At 36.1% G+C, this 18,187-nt stretch overlaps 5 protein-coding genes and 1 pseudogene across 5 annotated transcripts in view; 5 read left to right on the top strand and 1 right to left on the bottom strand.

Moving 5' to 3' along the window:
• LOC104733251 overlaps window positions 1-2,462 on the top strand; it is a 6,573-nt pseudogene extending 4,111 nt beyond the window's left edge.
• LOC104730505 (S-alkyl-thiohydroximate lyase SUR1-like) lies at window positions 3,601-5,631 on the top strand. Its single transcript, XM_010449681.1, has 7 exons — window positions 3,601-3,950; window positions 4,071-4,416; window positions 4,508-4,726; window positions 4,861-4,920; window positions 4,990-5,145; window positions 5,317-5,410; window positions 5,507-5,631. Exons 1-7 carry the CDS (start codon window positions 3,601-3,603, stop codon window positions 5,629-5,631), a joined length of 1,350 nt encoding a protein of 449 aa, XP_010447983.1.
• Window positions 8,945-10,927, top strand: LOC104730504 (probable aminotransferase TAT1). The gene is made up of 6 exons (XM_010449680.1): window positions 8,945-9,312; window positions 9,427-9,766; window positions 9,850-10,068; window positions 10,165-10,380; window positions 10,469-10,562; window positions 10,657-10,927. Exons 1-6 carry the CDS (start codon window positions 8,987-8,989, stop codon window positions 10,818-10,820), a joined length of 1,359 nt encoding a protein of 452 aa, XP_010447982.1. The 5' UTR covers window positions 8,945-8,986; the 3' UTR covers window positions 10,821-10,927.
• Window positions 11,042-13,357, top strand: LOC104730503 (reticulon-like protein B18). Its single transcript, XM_010449679.2, has 7 exons — window positions 11,042-11,849; window positions 11,944-12,097; window positions 12,190-12,264; window positions 12,348-12,489; window positions 12,585-12,654; window positions 12,749-12,814; window positions 12,903-13,357. Exons 1-7 carry the CDS (start codon window positions 11,318-11,320, stop codon window positions 13,241-13,243), a joined length of 1,380 nt encoding a protein of 459 aa, XP_010447981.1. The 5' UTR covers window positions 11,042-11,317; the 3' UTR covers window positions 13,244-13,357.
• On the top strand, window positions 13,448-14,923 carry LOC104730502 (uncharacterized protein At4g28440-like). Its single transcript, XM_010449678.1, has 2 exons — window positions 13,448-13,874; window positions 14,468-14,923. The coding sequence occupies exons 1-2, from the start codon at window positions 13,601-13,603 to the stop codon at window positions 14,656-14,658; spliced, it is 465 nt and encodes a 154-aa protein (XP_010447980.1). The 5' UTR covers window positions 13,448-13,600; the 3' UTR covers window positions 14,659-14,923.
• The window catches only part of LOC104730501 (DDB1- and CUL4-associated factor 13-like), a 3,380-nt gene continuing 329 nt past the window's right edge, over window positions 15,137-18,187 (bottom strand). The window contains exons 2-16 of the mRNA XM_010449676.2: window positions 18,101-18,187; window positions 17,891-18,002; window positions 17,621-17,648; window positions 17,409-17,507; window positions 17,250-17,319; window positions 17,116-17,150; window positions 16,960-17,034; window positions 16,776-16,871; window positions 16,610-16,673; window positions 16,452-16,505; window positions 16,263-16,348; window positions 16,038-16,163; window positions 15,813-15,918; window positions 15,585-15,673; window positions 15,137-15,479 (exon numbers count right to left, since the gene is read on the bottom strand). Coding sequence (XP_010447978.1) covers window positions 15,317-15,479; window positions 15,585-15,673; window positions 15,813-15,918; window positions 16,038-16,163; window positions 16,263-16,348; window positions 16,452-16,505; window positions 16,610-16,673; window positions 16,776-16,871; window positions 16,960-17,034; window positions 17,116-17,150; window positions 17,250-17,319; window positions 17,409-17,507; window positions 17,621-17,648; window positions 17,891-18,002; window positions 18,101-18,187 — 1,290 coding nt within the window. The 3' untranslated portion in view covers window positions 15,137-15,316. The remainder of the gene's footprint in view (window positions 15,480-15,584; window positions 15,674-15,812; window positions 15,919-16,037; window positions 16,164-16,262; window positions 16,349-16,451; window positions 16,506-16,609; window positions 16,674-16,775; window positions 16,872-16,959; window positions 17,035-17,115; window positions 17,151-17,249; window positions 17,320-17,408; window positions 17,508-17,620; window positions 17,649-17,890; window positions 18,003-18,100) is intronic.

Below are 18,187 nucleotides of genomic sequence, written 5' to 3'. Positions count from 1 at the left end.
ATCACATTCGTTTAAATGCTTCAATTGATGTTTCCAGATATTTGTTGCGACAAGGATTGTCTTTTTGTGGTCACGATGAGTCAGAAGAATCTGCCAATAGAGGAAATTTCTTGCAACTCGTGAAATACACATGAGAACAAAATGATGCTATAAGTAAGGTTATTTTGAATAATGCTCCAAAAAATAACCAGATGATTTCTCCAAAGATTCAGAAAGAGATCGTGAATTGTTTTGCAGAAGAAGTAGTGAAGTCAATTATTGAAGAAATTGATTATGGTGTGTTTGGTCTGTTAGTTGATGAGTCTGCAGATATATCTCACAAAGAACAAATGGCTGTTGTATTCCGATTTGTTGATAAGAGCGGAGCAGTGAAAGAAAGGTTTATTGGAGTTGTTCATGTAAAAGAAACGTCATCTGCATCTTTGAAGTCTGCTATTGATAATTTGTTTGCTAAATACGGGTTGAGCCTGAAAAGGCTGCGAGGGCAAGGCTATGATGGAGCAAGCAACATGAAGGGGGAATTTAATGGCTTGAGAGCATTGGTTGTTAGAGAAAATAATGCTGCTTATTATGTTCATTGCTTTGCTCATCAACTCCAGTTGGTGGTGGTTGCTATCGCTAAAAAACACTTTGAGGTTGGTGATTTTTTTGATATGATTTCTACATTATTGAATGTAGTTGGAGCTTCTTGCAAAAGGCAAGATATGATTCGAGAAAATTATCGAAGAAAAGTGCAGGAAGGAATTAGTAGAGGTGAGATTAACACTGGTACATGATTGAATCAAGAAATTTCGCTTCAAAGACCTGGAAATACTCGATGGGGTTCTCATCAGAAAACATTGGAACGATTAGTTGAGTTGTTTTCTACTATCATTGAGGTTCTTGAGTATATCCAAAATGAAGGCGTTGAAGACTCCAAAAAACGTCAAGCCTATGGTCTTCTCAAGTACTTTCACACTTTTGATTGTGTGTTCTACATGCAACTAATGCTACTTATTTTGGGATTAACTGAGAATTTGTCAATGGCTTTGCAAAGGAAAGATCAAGATATTTTGAATGCCATGTCATTGGTGGAATCTACTAAGGGAGAATTGCAAAAGCTTAGGGATAATGGATGGGATTCACTTATGAATAAAGTTTCATCTTTTTGCGAGAAACATAATGCTGAAATGCTTGTCATGGAAGACGTCTTTGTTGATCCAAGGAAACCAAGAAGGAAAACCAATATAACCAACTTGCATCATTATAAGGTTAACTGCTTCTACACTATTCTAGACTTACAGCTTCAGGAGTTCAATGATCGTTTTACGGAGGTAAACACTGATCTACTTATATGTATGGCTTCTTTAAGTCCTCTTGATTCATTTTGCGAGTTTGACAAGGAAAAGTTGGTGAAGTTGGTTAAGTTTTATCCAGATGACTTTAGTTATGGGGAGACTTTGTGTCTTGAGCAGCATCTTGATATCTACATTGACAATGTACGCAGAGATGAAAGATTTAAAAACTTGAAAAGTCTTGGAGATCTTTCTTGTTTAATGGTAAAAACCCAAAAGCATCTTGCACATCCTTTGGTTTACAGGCTTTTGAAGTTGGTCTTAACTTTACCAGTTGCAACAGCAAGTGTTGAGAGATGTTTTTCGGCAATGAAATTGGTGAAGACGACTACACGCAATAGAATTGGAGACCAGTTTCTAAGTGATTGTCTTGTTTGCTATATTGAAAAAGAGTTACTTGATTCTGTCACAAATGAAAAAGTGATAGAAAGGTTTCAGATGTTGAATGAGCGTAGGGTAGTTTTATAAGATATTTGAGAGTTTTCATATGACAATTTTATATGTTATTTAAGATATTAATATTTAAATTTTTGTTATATATTTGCCCCCAGCGAATAAATTTTCTAGGTCCGCCACTGTCAAATACTACAACTTTTCTAAACTATTAATTTTATTACAAAGAGAGTGATCTTGATTCTTGGCATAAAAAAAGATAAAAACGATTACAATAGATTTTCTTAAGTATCTAACACCAATATTTTGTTATGTAACCGAAACATCACTAGTAATGAATGTTACGTACACACCACACAACAACAAAAAATCATATATAAGATCCCAACGTAGATTATATATATTGCAGACAAAATTGGATCTATCCCTCTTGGAGGATATCACGAATTGATTTTGATTTCTGCATGAAGCTGGCCCGAGAGGAGAATCTCGTCCTTCTACCTGGTAATAATCAATATTATTTACATTGTACAATATTTTCAGGTATTTTAATTTTTATACATGTAAAATGTATAGGGATATATATGGGCTGATTTGGAATATAATGCAGGGGAGGTACTAGGACTAAAGAATTGGGTGAGACTCTCAATCGGAGTGGAGAGGTCGATGCTAGAAGATGCTTTCATGAGGCTCAAAGGCTTCTATGCTCGCCATATTAAAACACAACTCACTTAAAAACTCAGCATCATTCTCGGAACCAGACACCCTATCTTTCTGTATTTTTGTACTATTTCTCTGTTTGTTTACTTTTTGGATTGTGTTCGGAACTTTGGCTTTCTGTGTGCGTGATTTATCTTGACCGTTGGAACGTCGTTTTATCTTTGGAATATCCAGATTAGTCTTCTTTTCTTATTTCTCTTGACCCTTTATATCAAAAGAAAAAAATGATAAGTCATATAATACAATTTTGACTTGCGGCAAGTTTATCAAAACAAATAAAATAAATATAACAAAGAAATTGAACGTATCAAAAATTTTACATGTAACTTTTATATTATTTACCACCAATTATCTCATAATATAAATTATATCCAATATTCCTATAAAAAAATTCACAGATTTCACAAAACATTTTACAAATTTTGTAATTATGTCGATCTAAATTTCCGTTTCGAAGAGAAAATAAAATTGGTTTTCGAAAATTGTAAACCGAAGTTTATGTCAAATCATTCAACTAAGTTTTAGGTTGTATTAGTAATAATTTAATTCGTATAATCGTATGTAAAAACATAAAAAGTCCAAAATTACAAATAATTACAGTATAATATTCAGAATTAATCAATTATACAGAATACGTTAGAAGTGAGATCCCAATGTTCCTCGTAGCTTGAACTGGTCAGACCATTGGGCAGATCCGGTTGTTATTCTCGTGGACATCAAAAACCTTTTTTGATCTCTTAAAATAGTTCCATTTTTGACAAAAACTACACTTCGTTCTGTAAAACAATATATGGCCATTCTTCTATCTCTTACTACTAACTAATACTCCAGTCATTCATTTTACGAGGTATATATTTATAGTTTTCCTAAAGTATCAATAAAGACAACAATCAAAGGACCTATGTCGGCAATGAAAGTTTCCTTTTATATATAAAAGGGGAATTAACAGTTTAATTTTGTATATTGAATATCATGAAGAGATCCAAAGACGTACCAATAATACTAGCACATGACGAATTAATCTATTCTTTATATAGATATAATCAAAATGATATTATAGTCTATGCTTACATGCATATATATAGGTATATCATATGACTCCACTATCACAAAAGAAAAAAACAAACCAAGAGAAAGAAGATCAATCGGAGCGATGAGTCAACGCATGAACCTGTTCGTTCCTTCATTTGAAATGGATCAAGAGGAAGACGTTGCACGCAAGACGACGGAGAACGGAGGCATCGGTGGTGGTGTCTGGAGGTTCAAAGGCAACAAAGCGGCCAAGGAAGCAGCAAGTGTCTCAATGAAAGGTACTCTTTTTAGGTTATTCGACTGCTGCAGCAAAGACGTTAAAAAGAGTATTTTGCCCCTGGGTCACGGCGACCCTTCCGTGTACCCTTGCTTCGACACTTCCGTTGATGCCGAGGAGGCGGTGGTTGAATCCTTACGGTCTGGCTCCGCCAACTCTTATGCCCCGGGGGTCGGTATTTTACCAGCAAGGAGGTAATTAGTTTCATTTAATAAATAAATTTGAAACGATATTTAGTTTAATTTCCCAGATTTTATTACAACAATTCTATTATGTTCACTGTAACATGTGTAACTATGCTAATATTAATTTAGGGCGGTTGCAAATTATCTGAACCGGGAGTGGGACCTTCCACGTAAGATGAAATCAGATGACATATTTATGACGGTGGGGTGTTGCCAAGGGATAGAGACATTGTTTCATGCCCTCGCTGGACCAAAGGCCAATATCTTGATCCCGACTCTAATATATCCCCTCTACAACAGTTACGCAATTCATAGCCTAGTGGAGCCTCGCAAATACGATCTCCTTCCCGATCTAGACTGGGAGATAGATCTTCAAGGCGTCGAAGCCTTAGCAGACGAAAACACCATTGCTATGGTGATAATTAATCCTCACAACCCATGTGGAAATGTTTATACATATGAACATCTAAAGAAGGTACGTGAAAGGTGAAACTACCTAACTTAATTAGGATTATCTTTCTTTGAACAAAATTTTGCTTATGTTCTCATTTTATTATGACATATAGGTAGCTGAGGTGGCTAGAAAGCTAGGAATAATGGTGGTTTCTGATGAAGTTTATAATAAAACTATTTATGGAGAGAATAAATTTGTCCCAATGAGGATATTTTCATCTATTGCTCCTGTGATTACATTGGGGTCCATATCCAAGGGATGGCTCGTCCCGGGGTGGCGGATTGGTTGGATCGCAATAAATGATCACGACAACGTTTTTAAAACCACCGGGGTCGGTTTTCAATTTCTCAACCGTCACAAGTTATTAGAACTTAGAAGTAAACATTGTCTTATTGGACATGGTAAAACATTTTGTAAACGTGAGTATATATTTAAACATCAAACAATACGTTGTTGTCAAAATAGGTCGTTGAATCCATCAAGGAACATCTCGACATAAGTCCAGATCCATCAACAATTCTACAGGTTTGTCTTAATGATCCATGACACGTGCACAAATGCAATAGCTAATGTGTTGCCTTGTTTAATTGGAAGTTTGCACTTCCAAACATCTTGGAGAAGACGAAGAAATCTTTCTTCGAAAAGAATAATTCTACCCTAAGTCAAAACGTAGATTTCGCATTCGATGCTCTCAAAGACATTCCTTGCCTCACCTGCCCCAAGAAACCCGAGTCGTGTACTTACTTAGTGGTACCAATTTCTCTTTATCAAATACAGCTTTTCTAAAGTATTAATTTTCTTAAGTATTTTAACACCATTGTTTTGTTATGTAAACACCACTAGTAATGAATGTTACATACACACCACACAACAACAAATAATCATATAATAAGATCCTAACGTAGATTATATATATTGCAGACAAGATTGGATCTATCCCTCTTGGAGGACATCACGAATGATTTTGATTTCTGCATAAAGCTGGCCCGAGAGGAGAATCTCGTCCTTTTACCTGGTAATAATAATCAATATTATTGTATAATATTTCAGATATTTTTAAAATTTTATACATATAAAATGTAAGGGATATATATATTGGAATATAATGCAGGGGAGGTATTAGGACTGAAGGGTTGGGTGAGACTCTCGATCGCAGTGGAGAGGTCGATGCTAGAAGATGCTTTCGTGAGGCTCAAAGGCTTCTACGCTCGCCATATTAAAACACGACTCAGTTAAAAACTCAGCAACATTCTCCGAACCTGACACTATCTTTCTGTATTTTTGTACTATTTCTCTGTTTGTTTACTTTTCCGCTTGTGTTTGTTTTCAATTAGAAAAAAAAAAACATGATGTATCATTTATCTTTTCAAGTACAATTCTGATTTTACATTTGAGGGAAAAAAAAAAAGAAGAAGTACAAGACACATAACCAGTAAATCTTTTGACATGTGACAATTTATTAAAATTAAAAATATATATATAAGAAAACTGAACGTATCATAAATTCATAAGTATAATTTTTTTAGTTTTCATTTACCACCATTCATCTCTCATAATATAAAATTTGACTTAATTTGAATCATGCATGTTTATGTGACAAAGTCATCTTTGCAACGAGTCAAAGTCACCTGTCAGTATATCTTCGTATGAATTATGTTTATGACTCGTTGCTATATACGACAGGTGGCTTTCATCTTCGTCAACATATCGTATGAATCACATCTATGTGCCAAAACCTCAGTTCTTCATTATTCTACGATAGAGTAAGGAATACCGTTCTACTCAATGCCTCCACATACGTTTAATTTCTCTATCACGATAATCGATATTGCTAGTGTAAGGAAACGGTTCCATGCCTCCATCGATGTCCTTTCTATCACGATATTGGTTTAAAGCAGTTTCTAATTGACCAAAACTTTCTGAAATTCGCATTAAAATGAGTATTTTTATTTGCATCGTTGATATTATTTTTCATAATCGTTCATTGTTATCAATTATTATATTTGTCATCTAAAGGTTTCAGCCATTTTTGGCTTTTTTTCTCTAATCCTCTATTAAGATTTCGGTTTTGATTGGCGACACAAACAAAGCTTTACCATTTGTACAGTTTTAATTTTTTATCAATCACAAAAAATTTACCAACTCAGTTTTTTTGTACAGTTTTCCTGTACAATTTTTTCTTACAGCTTTGCACTATTCCGTAAAAGCTTACAGTTTTTCTATACAGTTTTAATTACGTTACCAATCAAACCCAATACTCTTTTTCTTTTCTAAACTAAATATTTTTAAAGTCCAGTTGGGCAGTTTGACAAGACTGCAATATATTGATAAATTTTAGTTTTAGCATTTTAGGTAAATTATACCGGTGCATAGCATCGAATATAATCAATAATATATATTTTAAAAAATATTAAATATGTAGTTGAGAATAAAGAATATTTGAGGATAAAACTATATTTAAAATGCCTTTTATAGTTGATGTTTAAAAAATGATACATAATTTTCAAATTTATTTAGGTCTTAAACTATCAAAGCATATACACAGTGGCGGACCCAGGAGAAAATTTTACCCAGGTCAAAAAGAAAATTAAAAGCTAGTTAAATAGAAAAAATAGACAATCGGTGTAGTAAGGGAGAGTCGAACCGAGGTTTGGGGGGTCAACCTATTAATGGAAAACCAATTATACTACTGAAATTTTACAATTTTACATGTAAAACAATACTATTTCAACATTTTACCCGGTCAGTTGACCCACCTAAACTCTACATAGGTCCACCACTGCATATACATCTACTTAATTTACAGCTTTTTGCTGACAACTTACACCTGATCATTTGATGAAACTATATTAATAATTTATCATATGTTGTTGCAGCGTTGATTGTTTAATAATGTCTGTTAGAAGGAATTTATAATTATAATATAGTTATATACAGGAATGAAAAAGATAAGAGTGTTATTATATACACAGAGGAATGGAAAAGATAAGTGTGATCCTACTGACGGCTAACTTTTCCAAAAACTGTCATGATTTTTTAGGTCGGTGGGGTGGACAAATATGGCAATATCATAGGGTATTTATTTTTAGACAAATATTTGTATGTTTTTTTTCATGTAAAAAGAGTAATATAATGAAATTTTCATTGAAATTCGTTTACCCATATTTGTGGCTTTAAGTTTACCAAATCTTCTTTAGATTAAAACAAACTATATATAGATTGTGTGTTGTTAATAAATTTATCAGTGAGATTTTGGTTTTAGAAGAAAAAGTTAAACAACTACCAGAGCTGGCCCTGACCTAAAGCTCATGATGCAAAGGTTTTAGGCGCCAAATATTATAAAGATTTTAAGGGCAACAAATTCACATTATAGTTCTCTTTAGTGAAATGGTTTTCTACTTTGATTTTTTCTCTATTGTCACGGCTTCAAACCACCCTAACCTTAAATCCAATCGAATTTTGCCCTATTTTGTCTAATCCAAAGTATTTTGTTTTATATAAATTTCCTAGTATTATAGTAAACAAAACGAAAAAAAAATCCTTTTTTTTTTTGACGTTTCCTCTTCTTTTTCTCGTCTCCTAATCTTCTATATCGCCAATCTCCGCCGTTTATCATTCTTCCCCTGTTCTCCATGTATTTTTTTTTTTCTACAGTTTTACTTTTTCGTTGTATGTTAAACTTAACAAAAAGGGAACAGTTTGACTGTTTGAGGATAAACATGTAGAAAAGCATGAGTGGTGATGAGTCTCTAAGGGTACGAGTGGACGTTTGGGTGATCTTTTACATAAAAACTAGAAAGAAAAAAAAATTAGTTAAGTATGGTTGTAGGATCTACTGGTAAAAACCTATGCTATGCGTGAAATGGTAACGGGTTCGAACCTCGTGTGTTAACAATTTTTTCTTTTTCAAAAAAAAAAAATATATATTAGTTGGGACTAACGGGCATTATTTTCTGGTCTGCTTTAGGCGTCACCGACCTTCGGACAGGCCCTGACAACTACCAAAAAAAATAAAATATAACTCTAATGTTACTGCTTTGTTACAAACGATATATGTATTTGGTAAATGTAAATGTTTTGTGAAATTTTTATATAATATTTATTTTATTTTATACGAAAAATAAAATAAAAAGAATAGTCTTTTTACGTAGGACATTTAAATACGTAGAACCGGTCACAGATAAATACCGATATTCTCACGTTAAGTAATTTTCTTCTAATATTCTGTTTCATGGAAACACTAACGACGGTAGTTTCACGTTAATAGCATTTTGATGTTGTCGTTACGCACTAACGTTAGTGATGTACCGTTTCTACTTATATTATTAAATCTTCATTCAAAGGTATCATTCCAATTCAAAGGTACATAAAGTCTGCTACTTCAATTTACTTTGCTTTCGTAATTCTCTGACTTAGACAAAGTCTACCCTGCCTACTGTATAATTAGTATTTTTTAACTAAAGATAGTTTCCGATAGTTCTTCTTCTTACTTCTTCTATAAATACTTTTGTTGGCCACTTCATCACATAAACACCATCAGATTTAAATATCTACTACATACACACTACTCCCAGCTATATTTATTAAAACAATGGACCGCAACAGCAACCTCGTACTTCCTACCTTTCAAACCGAAACACAGACGCAAGATGATAACGATATCAGCGTCTGGCGTTTCAGGGGAAGCGACACTGCAGCTAAAGCCTCCAGCGTCACGATGAGAGTTATAGTCTACAAGCTCTTCGCTGAATGCAGCCCTGAAGTGGGAAAGGTTCTTTTACCCCTTGCACACGGTGACCCTTCTGTGTACCCATGCTACCGCACCTCCATCCACGTTGAGAACGCTGTTGTTGACGTTGTCCGCTCCGGCAAGGGTAACTCTTACGGCCCTGCCGCCGGGATTCTCCCCGCTAGACAGTAATATTATTCTCTCTTCCTTTACTCTTAGTGTCGATTGTCGAATTACTTTGTTTCATCCACGAGCAAACCATTCAAAACCTAAGTATTTTCATTGACTGTTTTGTTAATTAGGGCTGTTGCCGATTACGTGAACCGAGACTTGAAGAACAAGGTAAAGCCTAATGATGTATTCATAACTGTCGGATGCAACCAAGGGATAGAAGTAGTGCTTCAATCGTTGGCTCGACCAAACGCCAACATCCTTCTCCCGCGGCCTAGTTACCCTCACTACGAGGCTCGTGCTGTCTTTAGTGGACTTGAGGTCCGCAAGTTCGATCTCCTTCCCGAGAAAGAATGGGAGATTGATCTCCCAGGCATCGAAGCCATGGCAGATGAGAACACTGTCGCAATGGTTATCATAAACCCTAATAACCCCTGTGGAAATGTTTACTCTTACGATCATCTTAAGAAGGTCCTGATTCATGATTACAATTATAGTTTTGACTAGCGTGAGACTTGAAAATATGGTGCTGATGATGAATGAAACCTTTATAGGTGGCGGAGACGGCTCAGAAGCTGGGAATAATGGTGATCACAGACGAAGTGTATTGCGAAACAATCTTCGGAGACAATCAATTTCTTCCAATGGGAACGTTCTCATCGATAGTTCCTGTTATCACTTTAGGCGGTATATCGAAAGGATTTGTTGTTCCTGGTTGGAGAATTGGCTGGACCGTTTTGAATGATCCCAAAGGCATTTTCAAGTCCACAGGGGTCTGTTTTTCTAACCTACTTATCATTCTAACTAGAGTTTTTTTTATAGCTTGTGTCACAAGTAATCACTCTGTTTTTTTTTTTTTCATGTAACAGATGGTACAGTCCATCCAACAGAATCTTGACATAACTCCAGATGTTACAACCATTGTTCAGGCTGCACTTCCCGAGATTCTAGGGAAATCCAACAAAAAGATGTTTGCGAAGAAGAATTCGATGTTGAAACAGAACCTGGAATTGGTCTGCGATAGACTCAAAGACATTCCTTGCTTGGTCTGCAACAAGAAACCTGAGTCATGCACTTACTTACTGGTACTACCACCACCAACGTCTCTTATACTCTTTCATGACTCTTGATCAATTACTGTGATTCTTAAAAAAGGCCATGATTAAACTGCAGACGAAGCTACACCTCACATTGTTGGAGGACATCGAAGACGACATGGATTTCTGTATGAAGCTAGCCAAAGAAGAAAACCTCGTCTTACTACCAGGTAACTAAACACAATCAAAAGAGTACACAAAAAAAACTGAATCTTGAAAATGATTTGTTTCAAAGTTTGAAGATTGAATCTTGAAATTTTGCAGGAGTGGCTTTGGGATTGAAGAACTGGATAAGGATAACACTAGGAGTAGAAGCTCAGATGCTGGAAGATGCACTTGAGAGGCTCAATGGCTTCTACAAACGCCATCTCAAGAAAACAAAGTCTTCTTTTGAAGCTTTGAAGCCAAGCCAGAATGGCAAAATCTAAAACAACTCAATCTACAGAGACTATCTATACTCAACAAAACCAAAATAAAAGCTGTAAACTTTTTTTTAGTGTAATACTAATAAAGAGTCAACAAAGAGGGTTCTTGCTTTTAATCAATAGCATTTCAAAATAGTAACAAAACTATTTTGGTTATTTTAATCTTATTCAAGTAGAGAAAATATCCCAATGATATATTTGCCGTTAAAAGAGACGGACCCACTTTACCGCCGTTAGTTTTCAAAGATTGTCTTTTTTTTTTTGTTTTTTGCTTTCTTCGTCAACGGCTCTCTGATCCACAGTGGCCGGAAAACAAAAGCAGAGACCTTTCTTTTTTTTTCTTTTCTTTGAATTGAAAAAAGCAGAGACCTTTCAACAAACCCAAAACAAAAAAAACTTAAACTTGTCGAAGATCTTCAAGAACCCTAATAAATTCCCAGAGATTCCTCTCATTTACTCACCTCAGATTCGAAATAATCATTCCTTTTTTCTTCATAATAATGGACACTACACCTCCTTCTCTCCGTTCAAACCCTAAATCCGCGTCACGTCTCGCTCGAACCAACAACACACTCGTCAAGTCGCATATTCCATCTCTCGATTTGGTTCTCTCCTCTCCGAAGAGCAACGGTACTCCTTACCCATCACCTGTTTCTCTCAACTCGCCATCTTCTCCTGTTACTCTTCGCGAAATCCTACTCTTGTCTCCTTCTCCACTTCGTAAATCGAGAACCCGTTTGAGCAATCGGTTTGATATGGAAGCTGCGGATGCGGCTGTGGCTGCACGGCGGTGTAGGACTAAGGGAGGGCAAAATGGTAATTTGAGTTGTGCATCGCCGAGGAATTGCCGGAGAGCTAGACGGAGGTCGGGGGTAATGGTTGAAACGAAGGAAGATAGTAAGGAAACTATTGTTGGGTTGGTTGATGAGAAAAGCCAGACACCGAGGAAACATAAGAAGACGAGTCGGTCTAAGAAGGAGAAGAAAGATTCTGTTACTTTGTTACCTTCTCCTGCTCCATCTTCAAATCTGAGTAAGTTCTTTACTATAGTGAGTTCAGTCAGTGTCTTGTTCTACTATGAATGAATACTTTGCTTAACAATTGTGTGTTGTGGCTGCTTAATCAGGTGAAGATGTTAGCCAAGGTGATTTGGAGCGGATTAGAGAGAATATAAGTGATTTGATTATGTGGAGAGATGTTGCTAAATCAACACTCTGGTTTGGTTTTGGATGTATATGTTTCCTATCTTCTTGCTTTGCTGCTAAAGGATTCAACTTTAGGTACATTGACTAAAATTAGCAAGATTTGTGTTTCTAGCTTCAATCATTTGTCACACTCATGAAGTAATTATAAAACTTTTGTTGGTTTGAAGTGTTTTTTCAGCGATCTCCTATCTTGGACTCTTGTTTCTTGGGGTATCATTCCTGTCAAACACTCTTCGCCAAAGGTACATACTTTTTAAGGTCACACAGTACATATTGAAATCAGCTTGTACTGAAGAGCTTTTTTATCCATTTGTTTACCTTGAAGGGTAACTGAAGAAGCGCGGAGAGAGGTTAAACTGAGTGAAGAGGATGTCTTACGAGTAGCAAGACGAATGCTTCCCATCACCAACTTAGCTATTTCAAAGATGAGCGAGCTTTTCTCTGGCGAACCTGCAATGACACTCAAAGTATGTGTTTTACAAAAACTTCAACATACTCGTAAAACTTTTCTGTAATGAATGTTGGATTAGTCCTTCTTATGCGGTTTTAACTTTGATTTCAGGTGGCACCGTTTGTTCTAATGGGAGCTGAGTATGGTTACCTCATAACATTGTGGAGGTTATGTGCTTTTGGTATGATTGTTGGAACACTAAATCAAATCTAATTGTGTTCTTGTAGTTGAATCTAGTAGAATTGACTAAAGAGTATTCACTGTTGTTGAAACAGGTTTCTTCCTCAGCTTCACAGTTCCAAAACTATACTCATGTTATGCGAGTCAGATTAGTCGACAAGGTAAACTCTAATTAACAGACTGTACATTGCTCTTTGATGTGTCCAAATCCAATGTGACATAAACGGATCTCTTTGCTATGTTGTGTAGTTGAAAGTGCACAAAAGAGAATAGTAGAAGCTTGGGGGATTTGCACACACAAGAAGTTCGTGGCAGGCTCTGCGGTTACTGCATTCTGGAACCTAACCAGTCTCAAGACCCGTTTTATAGCAGTGTTTATCATAGTGGTAGTAATCAGATACAAACGGCAGAATCATCTCCAGTTAGATTCCAAGGAAGTGGAGGAGAACCATCAAGAACAAACTCAACCGGAGCAACAAAAATTGCCAAAGGAAAAGTCACCGTCACCACCACAGACAACAGAGGAAGAAGAGCAAGCGTTGGTGGTAGTTGCAGAAGAAACTGAAGCACCAAAGAAAGCTTTAGATTAGTAGTTAGTAACTAACTAGTGAGTGTCTCTTCAGTTTTCATTTTTTTCAATTTCAGCGAATATGACTTTTGTAATGTTGTAATGATACATTAATGAATAAAAATTAAATAGCATATAGATTCATAAATGTTATAAGTAATAAATATCAAATGATAAAATGACACGTGGCAAGTTCATGGTATCGAGAAGTAGGTGATTAAAACTCTAGTCAGTCTCGGGAGTGAGCGAGAGAGAGCACATCGTCGTCGTTCTCTATAAACCCTAAATTCCCATTTCATTTCCCCTAAAAGTTTTTATTTTTCTCTTCGATTTAAGCGATTAGGGCGAACGCGAAATCTTGGGTTTTGTAGTTTGAGAGATGGCGAGTACTGGGAATGCGGCGGTAGCGGCGACGGGGACAACGACCACGGTGAAGAGGAAACCAGTGTTTGTGAAGGTGGAACAGCTAAAGCCTGGAACGACTGGTCACACTTTGACTGTGAAGGTCATTGATGCTAATATCGTGGTTCCTGTTGCAAGGAAGGCTCGTCCTTCGAGTTCTATGAGTAGGCCGTCTCAGCCCAGTCGAATCGTTGAGTGTCTCATCGGTGACGAAACTGGATGTATCCTCTTCACTGCTCGTAACGACCAAGGTTACTCTCACTCTTTCTCTTTTCTTTTTTTGGTTTTAAGAGATAGAAACGGCACACCATAGTTTATTAGAGTTATAAAGTCGGATCCTTTGTTGTTTACTCGTTTATCTTCTTTGTCAATTTTTTTGTTTTTTTTTTTTTTTTCTTTTCTTGAGCAAATGGTAAAATGGGTTCTGGTAGTCTAGCTATTGTTGTATCTGAAAATAGGAATGTGTCTTTGTCAGTTTCTGGAAAGAATTCAAAAAGCTATCATTGTGTCTGAATATGGAAATGGAAGTAGGGAACTACTGTGAACTGTGAATGGTCTGTTCAAGCCTAGTATCATTTAGTCATGTCTTTGTGCAATTGAAAAGTCGTTTGGCCTTGAGGTCTGTATAGTCATTCCTTAAATTTGACTGGAGTTGTATATTGTGTATCCGTCTTGCCATTAGTAAAGGTGATGTTGAGTTATGTTCAATTGAATGTTTTACATTATCTCGCAAAACTTTCATAGCTTTCCCTGTATAATAGCTAGTGTTGTACTAGTTATTGTGCAATTACTTTGGTCTACTGATTACATTGATGATGGTACTGATTCTTTTCTTTGTGTATAGTTGATCTTATGAAGCCAGGAGCAACTGTGATTCTGCGCAATTCAAGGATTGATATGTTCAAGGGTACAATGAGGCTAGGAGTTGATAAATGGGGGCGCATTGAAGTCACTGAACCCGCGTCTTTCACAGTCAAGGAGGATAACAATCTGTCTCTTGTTGAATATGAACTGATCAATGTTGGTGATCAGTGATCTCTTTTTAGTCTGTTTACGCAAGTGTTAACCCCTGAGAGAGTGTTGGGTTCTGATTTTTTCTACCGTGAAGGTCTTTGATTTTAGATTATGAAGTTTGTATGACTTGGTCCAGAGAGATGCTTGTAGGAATGCTTCCTTTTTTTTACCCTAAAAATATGCGGTCAGGATCTTGCTCTGAAAAAACTATCGAGTCTGCGGTATTGCAATTGTTCCTTTTAATTTGTGTTTATGTAAGTTAAAAGACCATTGGGAGCTTTGTTCACTATCTAATACAGTAAAATAAGTTTTTCATTCCTATACTTTCCTAAGTCTTTTGGCATCTCATAATAAGTTTGACATGCCCTTTCCTGAACTAACTAGTCGACCCTGGGGTGTACACTCTCTAAACTCTTTCGGTATTACATCTACTTACGGTACATAATTCTAAGTACCCATTATTCTGTTAAGTATCCTTTAAATCTTTGAAATCAAAATATTACTTTGAAGATGAGCTTTATAACACCCAAAAAGGAATAATTCATGAACACAATGATTAGTTAAGAGAAAAAAAAACCCGACATGGGCATTATCTTACCTCACTATACCAATACAACAGTTACCTAACGTCTCATCATCATCCTTGATAGGAACAAAAAAAAAAGAAGATAGATTAAACTCACTCCACTTCTTTGATAATTCTTCTTTGGCGCAGAGGTTTTGTGACAATTGTTCCTGGAGCACTGTGAGCTCTCCTTCGGTCTTCTTTTCTTCTCTTGGAATCATTCACAGTTCGGATGATCCCCAATGCTTTGTATATTGGTTTTGGCAAGTGCCTGTGTCTGTATTTCACAATATCCAAAACGTTATGTTAATACTGTTATCATTTGACAATCTCCAAAGTCAGAATAATGAGATAAAACCACAGTTTTTTGTTTGTCATGTACCTCACAATGCGCTTGACCTCTGGAAGATGCTTGTACCGGTTCTTCACAGCCTCATTGTACTCATGCTTCTTTTGTTCCCTTGGAAGAATCTGCAACACAAAACACCAATCAACATTGAGAATATGCAGTGATGCACTATCATGGCTTAGTCTGCGGTAACTTTTTCGGTTTTTATTTTGTATAAATCAATCTAATGCTAGTGTAACAAGAAAATTCACAGAATCTTACAACTCCCAATTGTTCTGATGCTTTTGCCTTCCATAGCCTGAGATTGGTGTCGTCACTGCCCGATAATACATATGTAGCATCACAGCTATATTTGACACAGAATACTCTACAAGAAAAAAGCAATTAAGTATAGAAAAAGCTTAGACTAAAACAAATTAACAAGGCTGGTACACCAGAAGAACATCTGAATTTCAAGTATATACAGATTTGTTTACTAGATTGTACCTCTGCATCCTCTTCGTATGGTAGATTTCCCTGCTGTGACCTCCATTGTATGGGAAGATTCTCACGGATCGATCATATGAACCAGTAACAAATTCACGACCAGTTGGTGAAAAGTCAATATCCATCCTGTACAAATGATGAAATTAGATAAATCATAATGCATTAGGATAATATCTTGTTACATATTATAGCTGATACTTGGGATTTATCATTCTTCATTCTTACACTGCAGAAACATGATCTTTATGCACGCACTTGGCTTCGTCCATCTTTCTACCATCAAAGCTATAGCAACTTCCATCTTCATTAGCCTATTCAGTTTCAACATGAGATGCAATTAGCACAATAGCAAAAGACAAAGGCTGATTTAGCATAACCCATCAGAGGAAATTTCACTTTATGATTATCACTTACAGCTGTCAGGTTCATAGGCTCCATGGGATTCCATGCAATTGAATTTGTTTTTGTCTGCCAAAAGGAAAGCAATTCCAAGACCAAAGTTGCGATTTTTAAGTTTGAAGAGTAAAAATGGTTTCATATGACAAGAATGGCTGAACAAGTTTCAACTATACCATCATGATGATTCTCCTTGCTGCAGAAGACATGCGGAGATCATATATGGTTATGCTACGGTCGCTGAAAGATGAGAAATCCTCTAACAGTGTTAGAGAAAGCTCTGGAAGGTCTAGCACAGACAATCACATAACAGATAAACGTATAAAGTAGAAAGTATATTACCTAGCAGATGTAGCCAATATATCAGGCTCTCCCGGATTAAAGCGAACAGATATTACAGAGTCTGTTCCCCACTGGAAACTCTGAACTGGCGAAGCTCTAATTACAAAAAAGTAAAACCATAAGTACTGTTTAGATTAAATTATAACATGCACCAAAGATTTCTTTTAGCAAGGAGCCTGAGTACCTATTGTGATTCCATATTTCCAGTTGAGCTCCTGCCGTAGCAAAAAGCTCACCTTCAAACTGATGATCAACAGCCCTAGAAATAAATTAAAATTAGCTCACGTTTTTTTGGACCGATAGAATCATGAGAAACTGAATGAGGTTTTAAGAAGTCTACCAGAAAGCATTCTTCCAGACATATTCCGCAGCTGGCTGAAAACAAGTGTAATAAGCTTGTAGTTAGATACCAGTAAGAGCAAGCACATAATAATACATTATTACAAAGAAAGAAAAGGATTTTATAAGAAGTACCTCAATGAAATTTTCAGATGAAACGCTAGAATCTTCAAGTGTAGGACGAGGAACTTTCCACAAACGAACACTGCAGAAATCCATTCATCTTAGTTTGGCGGCATAAAATCTTAACAAAGACTGGAAACTTTAAAACAATAAATGCTTATCATATCTTACGTGCAATCAGTTCCGCATGAAACCAGTACATTGCCATCAGTTGACACTGTAAGGCCACGCACAGCACCTTGATGACCAGGGAATTGGCAAACTGTACGCCTGCATGTTCCAAATTCCAGTGTTCATTCACACAAAACACAGTTTATACAGAGAAAAAAACTAAAGGAAGATCAAATTAGTTCAGAAGAGATTTAGTTTTCAAGAATTTTAACCTTGAAGAGATATCCCAAAGACGAATATCTGCAGAGAAGAAAACAAATATAGTATCAATTTAAGTAACATTATAAAGGACACAAACAGACAGCTTACACAAATTACTTTTGCCAAGTGATAGCAAACTTAAAATCACCAAACTTTGAGCAAAATCCCTATGCTTTAATGCTACCACCAACTAATCCAATATAGATCAAATCATCACCATCAAAGATTCCACAAAAAAGTTAACAACTTGGAGAAAACAAGAAGGTAAAAATATACTTTACCTCCATCCATAGAAGCTGAGAAGATTCCCTTGAGGTAATTTGGGTTCTTAGCCATACACGAGACTCCATCACGATGACCATCCATTGCTCCTACAAACGGCCTTGCAAATATCTACACACCAAGAAAAAACAAAAAAACATACACAACTTTAAGAAATTTTCACAAACCTAATCACTGAAACTTCAAGGGAGATAAGCAATTGCAAAAACCTTTTCTAATTTGGCAGCAGTAAGAGCTCTTTTGTATTCCACAGCCTTCTCCATAGGTCGAAGACTTGGGTCAAAGTTGTGAAAGAC

The sequence above is a fragment of the Camelina sativa genome, chromosome 12 (genome assembly GCF_000633955.1).
Source record: "Camelina sativa cultivar DH55 chromosome 12, Cs, whole genome shotgun sequence".
Taxonomy (NCBI): domain Eukaryota; kingdom Viridiplantae; phylum Streptophyta; class Magnoliopsida; order Brassicales; family Brassicaceae; genus Camelina; species Camelina sativa.
This window is presented reverse-complemented; position numbering and strand designations above follow the sequence as displayed.